The sequence below is a fragment of the Lotus japonicus genome, chromosome 3, assembly GCF_012489685.1.
Source record: "Lotus japonicus ecotype B-129 chromosome 3, LjGifu_v1.2".
Classification (NCBI taxonomy): domain Eukaryota; kingdom Viridiplantae; phylum Streptophyta; class Magnoliopsida; order Fabales; family Fabaceae; genus Lotus; species Lotus japonicus.
The window spans coordinates 71,056,857-71,076,757 of NC_080043.1; the positions used below are offsets into that span (position 1 = coordinate 71,056,857).

Genomic DNA, 19,901 nt, shown 5'->3' on the forward strand with positions numbered 1-19,901 from the left:
TTCTGCATCTTTAAAGTTAGTATTGCTGTTTCTGTCGGGCACCTCTTGTTTTGTGAATATTATCAGCCGTTATGATTTTTTTACATGAAATCAAATATTTAGTACAATCAAATAATCAATGAAGAAAAATAAATTAGATTCAAATTTGAAAGATACTAATAGGGTTTATTCATTTTCACCTCATTTAAAAAAAAATCAAATACAAAATGCAGTAAAAAAATCATTCGCGTTTTGAGAAGTAGATCGTGCACTCCTTTTGCGCAGATCCCACATGCTGCTCTTTCCGAGATCTAGAGTGCCTCCAAAACTTTTTATGAGCATTTCCTACAGTATGTCATCAAAGCTTTTTATCTTCTCCTTCGCATTGCCACCTTCTTCCCTCTTCTGCTACTCCCGACTACCCCACCTTCGTTGCTTTGCAACCCCTCCTCTGCCTTTTCCACTATGACCCCACCTTTGTCGCGCCCTTACCTCCCTTCTCCTGACCATCATTAACCATTGTTACTATTGTTTCAGCCATCATCATCATTCGACTGAGCTCTTACAGTGCCATCCTTACTTTCTCGTGCCCTCACTCTGTTGTGCATGCATTAACTAGTACTAAAACCCCCCCTTCAAGTTTATCCTCTTTGCCAAACTTTTCCTAACCCCAACTCCCGGTGATTATACCATCCTCGACCTTTCTAACGTTGTTGCCCTCCGCAGATTACCCATCAACCGATTGGACTATTTATCTCAAAATTAAATAGGTTGAAGTCAGTAGATTCGTAGACCTACATGCGAACCTAGAATAAATTGATTTTATTGAGTACTTAAAATTAATTTTTAATACGGTTATCTCATAAACTTGTTTTGGTAAAAAAATGTCAATGTCAGCTACACTTATAACCCCTACTACATAGCAGAGGTTATTACTTTAGTAGGGGTTATGACCCTAGTAGGGGTTATATAGGCTATTAGGGGTTGATAACCCCTACTACGCTGATAACCCATACTACACTAATAACCCCTACTAAGGTCATAAAGTAGATATAATCACAACTCACAACAAAGTGATCTCCTCACCTTTTAATTTATGTTTTTTCTTAAATTTTCTACTTGTACAATTAGCAACTATTTGTTGTATTTTTAGATTGTTTCTATATTTTTCATATTATTTCTTTACTTTTCTTGAGAAGTTTTAGTTTTTTAACCAAGAGGCTTAGGTTAGGCAGACACAGACTATTTATTTCACGACCCAATACGAACCGACCCGTGCATCCACGATTATATGACTCGACCCAACCATGTTAAGAGAGGGTGACTGGCCGTAGAGGATATTGTGGTGAGTTAGGTAGAGGTGTTAGGTAAAGGTGGTGGATTAGGGAAAGCTGTGACCAAAGATGGCAGTGTAGGTTGACTTATTATGTACGGATGAAGAACATGTGAATATTTTGATAGTTAAATTTTTTATAATCTGAACAGTTTCAACTATTTAGATTTAATGATATACTTCATTCATTCATATATAACTGTTCAGGAAGAGAAAAAAAGACATAAAGTAAGAAATGCAATAAATTTTGTTGATTTTAAAAAAAGTTAAACGTTAAAAAAGAGGAAAGTTCACATGTATTTTACTATTTGACCATTTTAAACTTTATTCATTATTATCTCTCATCAATCATCATTTATCTCACATATCATTTACTTTTTTCTTTTCTCCTATCATTTATTACAAGAGAATATTATCTAAATGTGTAAGTAGACGATTAAATAGGAATACACTTTTCCCTTAAAGTGGACATTTAAATAAAAATAAAGAAAATATATCACAATATTTAATGGAGTTAAGTGTGAGAATGGTTAGTTTCAAAAAATAAAATAAAATAAAGTGTGTGTATGATTTAGTCTTAATTTTTTACGTTACATTATAAAAATAGATTAGTTTACGTTGTGCACTTATAGGTGATTGTAAACTTATCCATTTCAAAATAACGGTTCAGAAATAAAAAAAACACATATATTAAAAAATTCAATTAATATTATTAACATTTTAAAACATATTATTTGTTTTTTTTTTTTTTACCTTTTTGCAGTGTATTACTACTATTTCTGCGCATTTATTATTCATATAAGGATATTATATGAAAAAATATCAACTTAAAAAATTAATTATGAAACAAATTTTTCCCCTAAGATTTTGACAATCAACTTAAAAAATTGATTTTAATTCTAAAATTAATTAACCAAAAACGTTTTAGTGAGCTAACTAGTCTAATAATTAATCATACGTTTCAAAAAAAAAACATAATTAATTATAAAATTTATATATATCCAAGCATTACGAATAAAAACAAATTCTATCCAAAATTCCAAGACTTCACCTGACACACCTGGACAACAACACTCTCCAGTTCAGCCACAGCGTAAGGGAACCAAGTCATCTACGTGGAGTCACCATTTTCCCTCTTAATCCAAAACACATTCTCAAAATTCCGTGGTCGAAAAATTTCCACTCTCTTGTGGCTCTCGCTTCCTCTCCACTCTTCACCTTTTTCAACATGACCAAAATCCAATTACAACTCACATTTTTTGATTTTCCATTCACATCAACAACAATATCCAAAACCACTTGGCATTTTCCACATGCCAACTGAACCACCATGACCACCACCACCGCCGCCGCCGCAGCAAGTACCAGCACCGCCGCTAACTGCAAACTCTCCTCCGATCTCCGTCCCTCCGTTTCCTTCAACAATTTCCTCTCCTTCAACTACATCCCTCGACGCTGCCCTTCGCGGTTTCGAGCTTCCGCTTCTCCTCCCAACACTGGCAAAGACAGCAAGAGTGAAAATGCTCAAAACGAAGACGGTAACCGTCAGCGTGTTCCGCCGGTGCAGGTGCAGCAACAGCAACCACCACCACCGCCGTCGCTGAGTTTGGACGACGTGAACCCGGTGGGACTAGGTCGGAGGTCGCGGCAGCTGTTTGATGAGGTTTGGAGGAAATTCTCCGGGTTGGGGCAGATCTCGAGTACGATCCGCGCTGATGATAGGGAAGCGCTTGACGCGCTTCTTGTACGTGAAGGTCCTATGTGTGAGTTCGCTATCCCTGGTGCTCAGAGTACTGTTGTTCTGGTTGTTGGTGCCACCAGCCGCATCGGTCGCATCGTCGTTCGGAAGCTCATGCTCAGAGGCTATTCCGTCAAGGTGCCACTTCCTCAATCAATTCTTCACTCTTGTAATTTGGTTAATTTTTTGTTTTCTTGAATTTCTGTGTAAAATTAAATGTGATGCTCTAGTTCAGATGTTAATGTAGTAATAATGTACCTTGTGTTATTGGATTGTTAGATATGATTTGGTAGCTTCTATGATTGCTTTTAATGGCTGTTGAACATGAACTGATCTGAGATATGAATGATTTTTTTTCTGCAATGAAGGCTTTGGTGAGGAGGGCAGATCAGGAGGTGATAGACTTGCTTCCGAGGTCAGTAGAGGTCATTGTTGGGGATGTTGGTGATCCTGACACGGTCAAGGCCGCTGTGGAAGGCTGCAACAAAATAATATATTGTGCCACTGCTCGCTCTACTATTACTGGTGATCTCTTCCGGGTTGATTATCGAGGAGTTTATAATATGTCCAAAGCATTTCAGGTATGCCTCCACACTTTGAACCCCCCTCTTTGCATGCCTGTATGCAGGGAGAAGAGAATCCTGCTCATGATTGTGTATCATTGCATATTATTATAAATCCAAATGCTGATTGATAGAACCTAAATTTTATCTGAACTTTAGGATCACAATAATAAATTGGCTCAGTTGCGAGCTGGGAAAAGCAGTAAAAGTAAGCTTCTTATTACCAAATTCAAATCTGAGTCTTCATTGGATGGATGGGAAGTTCGTCAAGGATCTTACTTCCAAGATGTAGTTGCCACAAAATATGATGGAGGGATGGATGCCAAATTTGAGTTCACTGAGAGTGGAGAAGCTGTTTTCTCAGGTATATCTGGTGGATATTGGTGAACTATATCTATCATGTTTTGCTAGACTTATTGCAGTCTACATATTCTGTTTTGACCCCGATATTTTCATATTAATTAAGGGTATGTCTTCAATAGAGGAGGATATGTGGAGCTGTCAAAAAAGCTTTCTCTACCTTTAGGTTGTACTCTTGACAGGTATTAGATACTAGATACGTGATTAATGTGGATAAGATAACTATCTAGAATTGTTTTGTATTTTGCTAAAAATATGAACTTGTTTCACACATTCAAGCATCATGAGTGGATCTGTGATAGGTATGAGGGTCTGGTTCTCTCTGTTGGCGGCAATGGAAGATCTTATGTATTAATTCTCGAAGCTGGTGCTTCTGGGGATCCAAGTCAGAGTAAATTGTATTTTACAAGATTTAGTACAAAAGTGGGATTTTGTAGGGTAAGAGTAATTTTCTTTTTGACTAACCTTCTCTGAAATTTATTTTTTGTCAACACTGATGACAAATCAAGTTATAGCTTTCATGTTCCCTATCTGTATTACTATGACAGGTTAGAGTACCATTTTCATCATTCCGCCCTGTGAACCCAGATGATCCAGTTTTAGACCCTTTTCTTGTACACACATTGACAATACGCTTTGAGCCTAGAAAACAGGTTATGTTCACTACCTTATTGCTTCCAATTCTTTTCCTTAAACAGTTAAATGTAGCTTTGTGTTTTCGGACCTTGTAAATATTAATCCACGGCAACTTGTCGTCCTTTCTTATTCAAAAATATGGATAACGGGTGAGGGGCAAAACTACCCGGATGAGCTTGCTGAAATCCAAAGCTCCCAGAGAACTCACTGTAGGGAAAAGGCAGCTGCTGTTTCTAAACTCTTGTTATAGAAGGTTGTTGTCCCAGTGACAGCCTAAACCTTAGAAGGAATTTAGAAACTCCAAAAAGCTGAATTGTAAGCGGAAGGGTTTAGAGACAAAAAGAATGCAGGATAGAAATGTTCTTTCAGGAGGGCACTTTTCTTCCCTCCTCTGTTTAGTAACTAACAATTTGTAACTATCTAACTAACTCTCCTTCTCCCCCTTTGCTCATTACAAATACCTCCTCTAACTGCCTGGTCGACAGTTATGTCATTTACTAACAGACTTGGGATTCCAATCCCTAACAGTTATGTCATTTATTCTCCCTAACATAGACCTTAATTTTCGGACTTGATAACAGGTTCCTGCTTAGCTTCCAACCAAAAGCGAGGTCATTACCTAATTATCCTATAATTTTTTTAATGAGTATTATCTTTCTTTCCTGTTAAATACCTTATGTAATTCTAAACATGTGCAATAACTTACGAAGTCCCCGTTTCATTGCTTTGTTTTGTTTTTGTACATAACTTTTCCCCCTCTTTTCTCTGCATAAGTTTCATGTTTTGTTGAAACGAGTTTACAATTGCTAAGTGCTGAATCTATATTCATTCTTGTTTCAGAGGTCCGTTGATGCAAATGCAACTATGAAACAGGATTTGAGAAGCTTTAAGCTTATATTGGAATATATAAAAGCTTTGCCTGTAAGTGCTTTTATGCAGTTTCCTCTTAAGGTGGCATCAACTACAGCATCGTGTATTTGTGCTGTAAAATCAGTAGTTCAATGTAGATTACAGTGTCAGATATTGAGATGAATGAGGAGAATAAATTAGTTGTAACAAATTATTTCTTCTTGAGATAATTAAGTGCAATTATGCCAACAATAGTATGTACTTAAATGATAACACTTGTTTATTTTTTGAAAAAATCTTTAGTCTTCATCTTTTTACAAGTGTGGATATGTTAGGTCTAACCCTTCCATGGACCCCATCATGGTGGGAGCTTTATAGTACCTACCAAGTTGCCTTTTTTTTACAAGTTATGGTTCTTACCAAGTTTTCTTCTTGAGAGAAACTATTGTCATCATTATCATTTTCAAATTAATTATTCCAAGAATGCTATCCTTAGTTGTACTGCTTTTTTGGAAGTATGAAAAGTACTTGTATGGTGTAAATTCTTTCATTGCTAGTTTTTAGGTCTTGTTCTGCCAGATTACAACAATGTGAAAATAGAAAAGAACAGAAAAGAAGGCTGTTTTTAACAAGGCGTGTAGATGACATAAATTCTCTGTTAATGTTGATTATACTTATCATCCTAATGTAAATTTTACATGTGAATATGCTGCAGACCGGGCAAGAAACCGATTTTGTCTTAGTTTCATGTTCAGGACAAGGGATTGAGCCTTCCAGGCGGGAGCAGGTTCTTAAAGCCAAGCAGGTCTGTTCTGTTCTTTGTTTAGTTTTTCCGAGTTTACTGACAGTTGATTTCGGTTCTTTTTTGCCCTTTTTTATATGTCTGATTATGTCAATGCTGAATTCTCCAGGCAGGCGAAGATTCCTTAAGAAGATCTGGCCTTGGGTACACAATAGTTCGTCCAGGTCCATTGGAGGTAAAGTTCCTATTGTAGTGTGTAGGTAGACCATGTACTTGAATGTGCTTACGATTGATAAAATTTTATCAATAATTAGTGCTCTGATTTATAACCTGTTTGTATATCCATTCAAAACTCTTCATACATAAGTTCTAGCAGAAACATGAAAAAAAATCCTCTCACGTTCAGTCCCTTGTAAGAGTCTAAGGTTAGGATTGCCAAAGCTTTAATAAAACTATTTTGGCCATATCTGTAGTCGATGTGGGATCTTAGCAGCTTGGAAGATGTTGTTGCTAAATCGAACACATATACAATGCCTTGACCCTTACTACTTGTGAACTCATAATGATTGAAACAACTTGTCTATGAATTAGTTCGGTAAAATAAGAGCAAGTCTTATTTGTGATAAACAAATAGACTTACATTTGCCTCTAATCTTGTCTTTCATGAGTGACATAAACATAGGTTGACTGCCATTTTGTTTGAGAAAATGTTCTATCTGGAAAACTACTACACCTTTTGTAAATTCTAATGATCAACTAGCAGATATTCTTACCAAGTCACTCTGAGGTCCAAAGATAGCATATAGTTGTGACAAGCTTGATGCATATGACATATTTGCACCGATTTGAGGGGGAGTGTTGAGATTTACTTGTTTGTCCAGACTCCATATATTGTATCGATTCATTCGATTGTGTTAATCAGGAATCAAGTGTAATTATCTCATCTAATCCCTTAAATTAAGGGATTAATGTCTGAGTGCTAATCTCAAGCATTCAGATATATAAAAAATCTTGACAGATAATAGAACTTTTTTTTTTAATTGCAATGTGAAAGCCACGGAGCCAAGTTAATTTGCAAATTTAGGATAGACTAGAATTTCGAATTGGAAAAACCTAAAAGTAGTGATTGCCCAAGCCTAAGCTTTATTGTTGTCATATGACTCATATCTCTACTTGATTTGGGATCTCAACATATAGAAATATTTAAAGTTTAAACTGCAAGATTTTATGATAATTTTAAACGATTAAAACCTCTAGTAATCTGAATGTAATATTGAAGTGAGTTGGCCTCTTCATTCTGTTCATGGTGTGGAAATATAATTTAGCATTCTTCAATTATCAACTAACTTGCAAGTTTTCTAACAGGAAGAACCTGGTGGGCAGCGCGCTCTAATATTTGATCAAGGAAACCGAATATCTCAGGTTAGTAGTGTATTATTATTTACTATCATTACACGTTTCTTTTTTGAGGCTTTTCCATTCTAACTTATTTCAATTACCTGCAAACAATTTTTCATTATTGGAATAATTGATCTGTTCTGACTAATGCCAAATTGTATGATTTATTTATAGGGCATCAGCTGTGCTGATGTGGCTGATATATGTGTGAAGGCACTACATGATTCAACTGCAAGAAACAAAAGCTTTGATGTGAGTAAACCCTGCATGGTTATAAGATTGAACTATTTAAGCAAAAAAAGATAAAAAAGAAAAACTAAACCTTCTCAAACCTTGTCTAGGTATGTTACGAGTATGTTGCTGAGGAAGGGAGGGAGCTTTATGAGCTGGTATGGAAACTATAATTGATAACATTCTTTGTGTAGGAAAAAGATGAAACCATTCACTGAACTCTTCTCAATTTTGCGTTTGCTTAGGTTGCACACTTGCCTGACAAAGCAAATAACTACTTGACACCAGCACTTTCTGTGTTAGAGAAGAATACATGATCATCCCTCGTCGAGACAACATGCTTCCCAGTTGTGAGATTTCATATAATCGCCTCCTTCTTTGTTCTACTTCTACTTTGCTGCTTCAAGTGGAATGTAACTATTTTACCTGTATATATTCACGTGCAACCCAAAATCCACGATTTCAGAAAGTATATAGATTTATATATTCCTTCCTCAAAAACTGAAATAATACAGAAACAGATTTCAATAGTTAAAATTCATTATGCAATGTGGATATGCACATTTTACCCTCTTCAATGAATAAGTGAAGGCGTAAATATGTTTAGTCACAACCTAAATATCCCAAAATTGTTTCTCCATAAAATTTAACTTTTATAAACACTGTTCAATCCCCCATTCTTGTGTGAGTTTGTTTATTTCATAAAAAAAAAAACTTCTGTTACGCTTGCATTTCAACTATGATCAATTTAGGCTTTGCTTTCCACCCATGTTCATGTTGAGAAAAGAATTCAACTCTGAATTGGGAGTCTTTCATTGATTAAGAGTGGATGAGAGGAAGACAATACAAGAGTGTTCACCCACATACCCAATGCCTTAAGGGTTCGGGACTTTGGCTGTGCGGTTTGATTCTCTTGGTGGTTTTTAGTGTTAGTGTTAGTCCATTAATGTAAGTTCTCTTGCTTTGGGCTTCCTCGTCTCTCTAACAAGTGATATTGAAGTTAATGGTTGGTGTGACATGGTAACGACTCATTGTGATACAATGAGAGTGAATATCGGTGACTTACTGTTTGAGGAGAAGAATGTTTGAAAAAGTTTAAGTATTAGTTGAGTCTCACATTGATTAAGAATGGATGAGAGGAAGACAAATATACTTGACATATATGATAAACCGTAATACAGTAGAAGCAAGAGAGAAAACTAACGTTGTATTATTTTCTTAATGATAGAAGGTTATGCGGCTCTCTATATATAGAGACCACAGAACACAAACTTACACAGCAAGCAAGTAACCCTAGCCGCCACATAGGCTGGGATACTAAACAACTAATAACATAACCCTAGCCACCACATAGGCTGGGTTATTAAACAATTAATAATAATATAAAAACCAATATTAACTACTAATTAACCAAATCAACTATTATCTCTAATACTCCCCCCACAAACTGAACCGGGAAGATCAATCACGGTCAGTTTGGCTCTCAAATTTTGAAACAAAACTGTACGGAGAGGCTTGGTAAGGGCATCAGCCAGCTGATCGGTAGCAGGAATATACTGCACATGAAGCTGTTTAGCAATGACCTTATAGATAGAGCCAAGATAAGCTTTATAAGGGTAGTGCAAACCTCAACTCTTGAGCTAACTTTTGTGGTTGAATATAGGCCTCCTAATTTCTAATATGGTATCAGAGCCTATCATAGATCCATTTTGTTCTAGCAATGAACATTGAAGAAAGGTATAGTACCTAGAGAGTGGAGAATTGCGCTAGAGAGAGAATGAGAATGAGAGAGAGAATGCTGAATTTCATGTATCATTTCATCCAATGAGCAAAAGTCCTCTACAATTGGTAACTCCCCCTATTTATAGAGTTCGGGCACTATCTCTTGGGCCAATTGGGCCTCCGAAGCCAAGGCCCATCTTAAGGTTAGGGCCCTGCCCCGGGGCGGGCTACATGTTAGGCGTTGCCCCCCTAGGGGCTCGCCTAGTCCACTAGTCCACAAGACACCGAGCTTGAAGTATGAGAGCTAAGTGTGTCTTTTAAATGCCTTTACATATGTCCTATAATACACTGGGATTTGAGCTGCCAACATGGCTTAAGAAAAGAAAAGAAGCAAACTACGTAGCCAACATGGCGTGAGCAAAAGGAAACTAGCATCTTTAGTCATCCAGTCCACTGACTTGGCGAGCAACCTGAGCTGACAAGTCCACAAGTCCACAAGCAGCGAGCGACCTGAGCCGACAAGTCCACAAGTCCACAAGCGGCGAGAGCGATCGCTCCGTACTGGCGGTCAGCTGGAACAGGTGCATGATCGTCTACCGGCGGGAAAGGTGGCAGGCATTGGTCACGTGCCGATCACCCAAACGTTGATTGGCAGTATTCCCGGCGAGCGACTAAACTTTGTTGCTGGTATCACCTATCGGGCGATGATGTTTGGCTATTATAGTGGCGAGGCCTTTCGCGCTTTCCCCTATTTCAAAAACCCTTCGAATCCTCAACTGCCCCACGTGATGCGTCAATTACATCAATTTCCCTCTTTCTCCGGAAACGTCACTTCACTTTTCATAACCGTCCCATCGTGCGCAATAACTCCCCATTACACGCAACCCACTTCCCCAAAAACCATCATGACTTCCAACCTTCCACACGCGTCCAACACGCGTCACCCTTCCAGACTCCCCCCTTTCCCTATAAAAACCCTTCTTCCCTACAATCATCCCTTTCCAAAACCCCTCTTTACCTCCCTAATCGCTTACCAGACTCCTTCTGCCAACTTCCGTTCCGGAGCCATTGCTTATCACCCCTTCCGCTACCCACTCTTCACATCTTACTCCGGTGAGTCTTACTGCCCTTATCTTTGCATCATATACATACTCATCTTCTCCTGTCTTTCACTTCGCTGGTTTCTAAAATGGCTTCAAACCCTACCTCCCCTAACCACTCCACTTCCTCCTCCGAAAGCGACCCTGATTCCACCGCAGCCGGCGGCCTCCGTTTAGAGGTCCCGGAGATCCCTGCTTACCGGCTAAAAACCTTCGCCACTCTGCCCCTTCCAGTCCAAGTAGCCCCCAAACATGAGGCCATAGACCAACCTTCCATCTTCCAAGATAGCAACCTCATTGTGGAATTCGTGGGTTCCTTGGGTGGGTTGTCCAATGATGACGAGTTTAACGCCAAACTCAGGATCTGGAATTGCCTTCCTGGGGACCGCCCCTGGGCTCACAAGCTAGACGGCGACGTAAAGAGATCTCACTTTTTCTTTGCGTACGAATACATGTTTAGCGAGCTTGGAATCAGGCTCCCTTTTTCGCCTTTTGTCCAAACCGTCCTCCGCGACATCAATGCGGCGCCCTGCCAACTTCACCCCAACGCTTGGGCCTTCATTCGATGCTTTGAAATCTTATGCGCCGCGGTTGGCATCGCCCCATCCCCCACCAGTTTCTTCTACCTCTACGATGTTGACCCCAAATCCATCAAAAACAAAGGATGAATTTCCTTAAAGGCCCGGGCCGGCCGGAAGTGTCTGAATCCCCACAAAAGTAACGCGAAGACCTCCTTCGCACGGAAGTACTTTCGCGTGGCGGTTCACCCCGCCTATCCGGACGCCTTCACCCTTAGGGACGGGACCGCCCTTTTCCCTCTTTACTGGACGGAAAAACCCAATGGGATTACTGATCCTTCCGAGGAATCCTTGTCCGCCAACGACAAAGCTTTTCTGAATCTCCTTGCCCCACTCCCCATCCTTGACTGTTCAACAGTCCTTGAGGGCGCTGGCTCCTCAAGGACTCCCAAATACTTAGGTCGTCCATGGCTTACTTCTATTATCGACATTTTCTTTCTCGCCTCTTATGTTGTTACTGACGTTTTTTCATTGTTGCAGAAGATATGAACTTCACAAACGCCGAACTCCTGAAAGCCCGCGAGAGGAGAATGGCTTGCTTTTCCCCAAAGTTCAACGCTGAGGGCGACGTGAAAAAGCGGGGCGGCGCCGAGAACCAAGGTGAGGGTGCCAAAGCCCCTAAGAGGAGAAAATTGGTCAAAGCCTCCTCCGTCGCCGGCCCTTCCAACCCTGGCGCTCAGCCCACCACTGCCGCTGCGTCTAAAGGCAAAAGTGTTGCTAAAGCCTCCGCCGCCACAGCTACCGAGACAATCACTGTCCCGGCCCCCAAATCTACTACCGCGGACGTGGCCTCCGCAGCCGCCGCCAAGTCCACTACTATTGGCGCTACAGCTGCCTCCACCGGCGCTACAACTACCTCTGCCGGTGCTACAACTACCCCTGCTGATCAGTCGCCAACTGCTGACACAACCGCCAACATCTCCCAACCCTCAGCCGTTGAGAAATCTGCCACCGCTAATGCCACAACAGCCGCGGCGTCGTCGGATGCTCCTGCCGGGGAGAAAATGAAAGAAAATAAAACCCCCCAGTCCCCCCCTCGCCAAGACGCACCTCCTAGCCCACCCCCAACAGATGATGGGTGCCCCGCGTCTTCTCCACCTCGCCGCGAAGAGGGATCTTCTGATGTCGCCGCTACCCAGATCGAGCGAGCTCCTGTTAAAGAGAGCGGTTCCTCCAACTACTTCAACATGCTTCCCAACGCCATTGCACCTTCTGAATTCTTGCTTACCGGCCTCAACCGCGAAGTCATAGAGAAAGAAGTCTTGAGTCGGGGCATTAATGAAACCAAGGAGGAAACTCTTGCTTGTCTCTTGCGCGCTGGGTGCATCTTTGCCCATGCGTTTGAGAAGTTCAACGCCGCCACCGCCGAAGTCGAGCGGTTGAAGGCCGAGAGCGCTCAACATCAAGAAGCCGCCGCTGCTTGGGAAAAGCGCTTCGACAAACTGGCGACGCAGGCAGGAAAAGACAAAGTTCTAACCGACAAGTTGATTGGCTCGGCGGGAATTAAAATCGGCGAACTGGAAGATCAGCTGGCGTTGATGAAGGAAGAAGCGGATGACCTCGATACAAGTCTTCAAGCTTGCAAAAAGGAAAAAGAGCAAACTGAGAATGACCTGATCGCCAGCGGCGAAGCGCTGGTTGCTAAGGAGTCGGAGCTCGCAACATTGCGCGCTGAGCTGGAGTTAGTGAAGAAGGCGTTGGCGGAGCAAGAGAAAAAGTCTGCCGAGTCCCTGACCCTGGCGAGGTCTGACATGGAGGCGGTGATGCAGGCCACATCTGAGGAAATCAAGAAAACGACCGGCGCTCACGCCGAGGCCCTCGCCACGAAAGATGCCGAGATTGCTTCCCAACTGGCAAAAATCAAAGTGCTCGAGGACGAGCTGGCGACGGAGAAAGCCAAAGCCACTGAGGCGAGGGAACAAGCTGCTGACATTGCCCTTGACAACTGCGAGCGCGGTTTCTACCTCGCCAAAGATCAGGCCCAACATTTGTATCCGAACTTTGACTTTAGCGCCATGGGAGTAATGAAAGAGATAACCGCTGAAGGACTGGTTGGTCCGGACGATCCTCCCCTGATTGACCAACACCTTTGGACAGCGACTGAAGAAGAAGAGGAAGAGGAAGAAGAAAACAATGAATAATGTAATTTTTAAGTCATTTAGCTCTTACTGTCCCTTTGTAGTGTACTTTTCCGCCATTCATCTATGTTTAAGCAACCCTTCGCCATAGCTTTTCATATCGCCGTTGGATATTTTGTAAATCATGTTGGAATACTTTCGCGTAAATCATGTTGGAATACTTTCGCGTAAATCATGTTGGAATACTTTCGCCGTACATTTTTTGGTCGTCGCCTTCTTATTGCTTAAAAAATTTAAGAATGAATTCCATGAATGAATTTCATAGCTTAACGCCCCACCACGCCGGGGTAATAAAATACTCAACATCCTGAATGTCCAAGCACTCGCCTTCCACCTTATTCATTCGCCGACCTTATATCTTGCGCTATTTTTTCACGCGTCATATGATTGAATTACGCCTAACGAATTCGTGCATTAATTTTAACTAGGACTTGTTGCTTGGTATTCCACCACCAAGACTTTAGACGTTTCCCCCAAAGGAAGAAACGACCTCCATTCTCGAGGGCTTCGCCCGGGGCTTTGCCCGCTCGGGGCTTACAATGCTTGGATCCCAATGGCCATTTGGGAGTCCCAAGACTTTTGCCTAGTTAACGGTGCTCGTCGTATTCTGGCGAGACTTATCCAGCACATCGTTTACGGGACCGGCGATCACGTCAGACTTTCCGGGGGGTGATTCCCAGGCGTCAAAGGCCATTTCTGGAATCGCCGCCACCTTCAGGGTTCCAGCAGGCCCCTTTGGGGATCAAGCCTGTCCCACTTAGTGATCGCCGTAATTCTTTATGTCGATCGGCAATTCCGATCGTCAGGGAATCCCTGGAATTTCGGGACACGAATTTCGTGAATCTTCGTTTTATTTTATTGACGGAGCGCCTCATTAAAAAACTCCTTTCGGAGAAAAAGAGCACGCTTTGTTATTGCAATACATTGGAGAATTTGAAAACACTTTTCAGAAAATTTCAAAGATATCTGGCTCCGGCGACTCCGCCTTGTTCGCTTTCTCGCATGCGATCAACTATAATAGTAACGCAAGCTCAAACCATTGAACGACCGAGGTAGCCGCCTTCCATCAAGCTCTTCTAAGTGATAGGCCCCATTACCAAGAACTTTAATAATGCGGTAGGGCCCTTCCCAGTTAGGCGTGAGCTTGTTTCCCGGGGCTCCCGATCGCCACTTGAGGACCAGGTCGCCGACCTGCATATCTCAGACGCGAACCCTGCTGTTGAACTTTGCCGCCACGCGCTGCTTCATCGCTGTTTCCCGAATGTGCGCCTCGTCACGCGTTTCCGACAAAAGGTCCAACTCCGCCGCCATATTGGCTTTATTCTCCCCTTCAAAATCTGGCTGGGTTCGCCATGTGAAGTTGTCAATCTCCACTGGCAACATAACATCAACCCCATAGGTCATTCTAAAGGGGGTTTCCCTTGTAGTGGATTGCACAGTGGTGTTGTATGACCATAGCACCACCGGGAGTTCCTCCATCCAGGCTCCCTTAGCCTCCTTGAGCCGTCGCCTTAATCCACGCAGGATTACCCTGTTTGCAGATTCCACTTGCCCGTTTGCTTGTGGATGCTCCACAGAGGCAAACCTCATCTGTATGCCCATTTCCCTGCAAAATTCTCTAGTTTGGTTGCTTGAAAACTGGGTCCCGTTGTCGGATACGATCGCCCTTGGGATCCCGAACCTGCAAACAATTCGCTTCCAGTAGAAGTTGACTATCTTCGCAGAGGTTATTTTGGCCAGGGGCTCGACCTCAATCCATTTAGTGAAATAATCCACCGCTACCAATATAAACTTCATTTGCGACCTGGCGACCGGAAAAGGCCCTACTAGATCCACCCCCCACATGGCGAAGGGCCATGGGGCGCTCATCGTTACCAGCTCCTTTGGCGGTGCCTTAGATAAATCAGCAAACACTTGACATTTTTTGCATTTTTTCACAAAGTCCATGCAGTCTTTCCTGAGGGTGGGCCAGTAGAATCCCGCCCTCAACACCTTGCAAGCCAAAGATCTCCCCCCAATGTGGCTTGCGCACACTCCCTCGTGCACCTTAGACATTACCGCCTCGTATTTTTCCGGCGGTACGCATTTTAACAATGGCGCCGAAAAACCACGGCGATACAAATGTCCGTCGATGAGAGTATAGTGGCTCGCCTCTCGCCGTTGTTCCTTCGTGCATTGCTCCACTTCCGCTGGGTCCCCCGCTAAGATGGACAATATAGGTCCCATCCACGTCGCTCCCCTGTCCACGCATGCCATGAGCTCGCCTTCAATGCTGGGGAACACCAGCGTTTCCTGAATCACACTTCTATTGTTGCCGGGCTTCCGCGTGCTCGCCAATTTGGCCAACGCGTCCGCCCGCTGGTTTTCAGTCCGAGGAACATATTCCACCACAACCTCTTGAAAAAGTGTCATCAAATATCGCACTCGCTCTAGGTACTTGATCAGATTAGGATCTTTGACCTGGAAAGTGCCCTTCACTTGGTTCTCCACCAACTGCGAGTCCGTTCTTATCAACAAGCTTCCAATCTTTACTTCACGCGCCAACTTCAACCCGGCGATGAGAGCCTCATACTCTGCCTGGTTGTTTGTGGCCTTGAACTCGAATTTCAGCGATTGTTCCAGTACTAGATCTCCTGGTCCTTCCAACGTTACTCCCGCGCCACTGCCACCGCTATTGGAGGATCCATCTACAAAGAGAGTCAACTGAGTGTCTACTCTTTCAAACCGATCTGGGGTCAATTCCACCACAAAATCAGCCAGCGACTGTGCGCCAACCTTGCCTCGTTTATCATATTGCAAACCATATTCGGACAATTCAACCGACCAGGCGACCAATCTGCCTGACAAATCCGGTTTTTGCAACACTTGTCTCAGGGGTAAATCCGTTCGCACCCTTACTGGAAAACTCTGAAAGTAAGGTCTTAACCGCCGGGCGGTGACGAGGACCGCCAATGCTGCCTTCTCGATTTTCTGGTATCTGACCTCTGCGCCCTGGAGTGTGTGGCTAACGAAATAAATAACTCGATGTTCGCCATCCACCTCCTGCAATATCACAGAACTCAGAGCACTATCACTCAAAGCAAAATACAAGTGCAGCGGGTGCCCCTGCATTGGTTTTGACAAGATCGGCGGTGATGACAGGAGTTCTTTGAGGCGAACAAAAGCTTCCTCACACTCCGCTGTCCACTCGAATGCAGCACTTTTTCGAAGACACTTGAAAAATGGGAAAGATCTATCGCCAGACTTAGGGAGAAAACGAGATAGAGCTGCTATTCGCCCGGTTAAACGTTGGACTTCTTTCACATTAGAGGGACTTTTCATCTGCTGAATCGCCTTGCATTTGTCCGGGTTTATCTCTATTCCCCTGGATGTGATCATGAATCCCAGAAACTTGCCACCCTGAACACCAAAAGAGCACTTCTCCGGGTTAAGGCGCATATTGTGCTTCCTGATCTCGCCGAATGCTTCTTCCAGATCTTGATGATGATCCAAACCACGTACTGACTTAACGATCATATCATCGACGTAAACTTCCATGTTTCTCCCCACCTGCCCAGCAAAAACCCTATCCATCAATCTTTGGTAGGTCGCCCCAGCGTTCTTTAGTCCAAACGGCATGGTGCGATAGCAATAATTGACTCTGGCGGTCATGAAAGCCGTTTTGTCCTCGTCTGCCGGGTGCATGCGGATTTGATGATAGCCAGAATAAGCATCCATCAAGCTGAGCAGTTCGTTGCCCGAGGCACCATCAACGAGGCTATCAATGCTGGGAAGGGGATACGAATCTTTTGGACATGCTTTGTTTAAATCTGTGTAATCTACACACATTCGCCACTTCCCGTTCGCCTTCTTCACCATTACGACGTTCGCCAACCACGTCGGATACTTCACTTCCCTGATGAACTCTGCCGCCAGCAACTTGTCAACTTCCTGTTGAACCGCCTTTCCCTTGTCTCCTCCCAAGCGCCGCCTGAGTTGTGAAACTGGCTTGACACTTGGATTCAATGCTAATCGATGGCAGATGAAGTTTGGATCAATTCCAGGCATGTCTTTGCAGCTCCAAGCAAACAAATCTAAGTTCTCCCCAAGCAGCTTTGTCAAGCGCGTCTCCTGCTCTTCCGTCAGTCTGGTCCCAATCTTCAAAGTGCGATCGCCAAACCTCAGCGCCTTCGTGTCCTCAATTGGCGTGGGCCTGTTTACCCGCCCCTCGCCACGTGGGTCAAGATTTTCATCCGAAGCTTCAATTTCATAACATCTATGACCGACCAACGCACTCTTCTTGCCGTACAAGTTAAGGCAATTATTGTAACACTCCCTCGCCATCTTCTGGTCCACCTTCAGCTTTCCAACCTTTCCACTGCTTAGCGGATACTTGACCGCCAAATGGGCTGTTGAAATTACAGCACAAAGGCGATTCAATGTATTTCGCCCAATAATGACATTGTAAGATGCCACCACCTGGAGAACCAGATACCTTACCTTCAAAACCCTGGCACATTCATCTTCCCCGAATATTGTGTCTAGATCAATGTATCCTCGCACCATTACTTGCTCCCCCGCGAAACCTACCAAGGTTCCCGCATATGGAGTCAGATCATTGTTAGTTAGTCCCAACTTGTCGAATGCATCACCATAGATAATATCAGCCGAACTACCCTGATCCAGGAGTACCCTTCTAACGTTGAAACTGTTCATCCTTAACTGCACTACGATCGGGTCATCCTTATGAGGCTTTATCCCCTCAAAGTCTGCCATCGAGATTGTTATGTCAGGGTGTACGAATCCAAAAGCGACCTCATGAACAGAATTAACCGCACGAACATGGCGTTTCCGCGCCGCATGGGTGTCGCCACCGCCGCCAAATCCCCCAGCGATGGTGTTTATGGTCCCGACGGGCGGTCCTGAGTGTTGAGCGAACGTGTCATCAGCTCCTCTTGTGGCGATAGCCGCTGATTCTTGCTTTTTCTTGCCCTTAGTGTCCACTCGCTCCTCTTCTCGCTTATGCGTTTTGTTGTGATCGCCGTTGTTGCGCCACTGGCCTTGGCGATTTCCTTGATATCCCGCCCGAATCAACTTATCAATTTCCCGCTGCAAAGTCCAGCAGTCGTCTGTGCCGTGCCCGGCGGACCGATGGAATTCACACCACTTCTTGGGATTGGCGTCCCGTGATTGATACTTAGGGGCCTCTGGCTCATCCACTAGATTTGCGCCCCTCGCCCCGCGGAGCATATCCGTTAACTCAGTATTCATTACCATGTCAGCTTCCTCCCGCTGGCGATGGGACTTGGATTGCCATGGCCGGCGTTGTTCATAATCATCACGCCGTGGATACAACTGCTCCTTGGTCGGCCTCAATGCCGCCTTCCCTTTATCTTGCCTTTGCTGCTTGCCATCCCCCTTATCTTCGCCATTCTTATCTTTTTTCGCGCGCTTGGGCGACGTGTCGCCCTTTTCCAACTTCGCGCGCTTTCTTTTGAAAGCGTCGTCCTCCTCATCAAGAATATAAGTGCTGGCGCGAGCACGCATCTCCTCCATCGAACGCGCCGGCTTACGTGTCAATTTGCTGTTCAACCCTCCCGGTAGCAAACCGTTTTTAAATGCTAGAGCACAAGCTCGAGGCTCCTCGTCCTCAACCTTGACCGACGCTGCGCTGTACCTTGCCATGTACTCTTTCAGTGACTCTCCTTCTTGCTAGCGAATATTATATAGGTCATTGATCGTCACCGGCTGATTCTTATTCGCCGAGAATTGCACTAGAAACTTGGATGAGAAGTCTCTGAAATTTGAAATCGATCCGCGCGGCAAAGTTGTGAACCACGCCATCGCCGTCGATTTGAACGTCGATGGAAACATCCTGCACTTCACCGCATTTGACGCCGCAATTATCACCATCTTCGTATTGAAATACAGAAGATGATCCTTCGGATCGGAATCTCCGCTGTAAGAATCCAGAACTAACGTTTTCATATTATCCGGAATCGCCACACTCTCAACATCCTCCGAGAACGGACGGAACTCAGCCACGGAATCTGCTTCTCTGCTTCCATCGTCCCGCTGCTCGCGACGGTAGAAATCCAACTGAGCCTCTAGATGCTCATTCCTCTGTTGGATGTTGCCAATGCTGCGCATCAGATGGCGCCATTGCTCCTGTGTCACCGCCGGTTGTTGCTCCGGAGCAGGTGAATTCTCTGGTGAGCGCTCCAGAGATCCAACCTGTGAAGGCGATGGAGGAGGTGGTGGTGACGGAGGAGGAGAAGGCGGCTGTACTCCCGCCGTTCGTACTGGAGAATCCAGGATCACACGATGAGGCCGCCGAGGCGGCGAAATTCGCTGTCGCACTGGTGAATGATGCTGCCTCCTGCGTCGAGTCTCCATCCAAACCAAGAACGATGCAAATTTGATCGGAAAACGAACACCGGTTACAGAATCAAAATCAAAAGACCAGAGAATTGCCTAATCACCAACAGAGATAACTTCCTGCACAATCAATCCACGTGAATGGGAGTAGAAAGTTTACAGTCCCCACAGACGGCG

The 19,901-nt window shown here is 43.9% G+C and overlaps 1 protein-coding gene across 1 annotated transcript; it reads left to right on the forward strand.

The window, feature by feature from the left end:
• The first annotated feature begins 2,466 nt into the window (after positions 1-2,466).
• On the forward strand, positions 2,467-8,366 carry LOC130745617 (protein HIGH CHLOROPHYLL FLUORESCENCE PHENOTYPE 173, chloroplastic). Its single transcript, XM_057597968.1, has 13 exons — positions 2,467-3,188; positions 3,419-3,631; positions 3,773-3,977; positions 4,080-4,155; positions 4,276-4,411; positions 4,522-4,626; positions 5,450-5,530; positions 6,174-6,263; positions 6,370-6,435; positions 7,566-7,622; positions 7,773-7,850; positions 7,940-7,987; positions 8,075-8,366. Exons 1-13 carry the CDS (start codon positions 2,643-2,645, stop codon positions 8,144-8,146), a joined length of 1,773 nt encoding a protein of 590 aa, XP_057453951.1. The 5' UTR covers positions 2,467-2,642; the 3' UTR covers positions 8,147-8,366.
• The last annotated feature ends 11,535 nt before the right edge of the window (positions 8,367-19,901 follow it).

What these genes read in the sequence shown, in the direction of transcription:
- LOC130745617 (XM_057597968.1), top strand. Translation starts at nt 2,643, where the DNA reads ATGACCACCACCACCGCCGCCGCCGCAGCAAGTACCAGCACCGCCGCT. An exon ending in CAAAAGTGGGATTTTGTAGG is followed by an intron (nt 4,412 to 4,521) that starts GTAAGAGTAATT and finishes TTACTATGACAG; the next exon opens with GTTAGAGTACCATTTTCATC. An exon ending in TTCGTCCAGGTCCATTGGAG is followed by an intron (nt 6,436 to 7,565) that starts GTAAAGTTCCTA and finishes GTTTTCTAACAG; the next exon opens with GAAGAACCTGGTGGGCAGCG.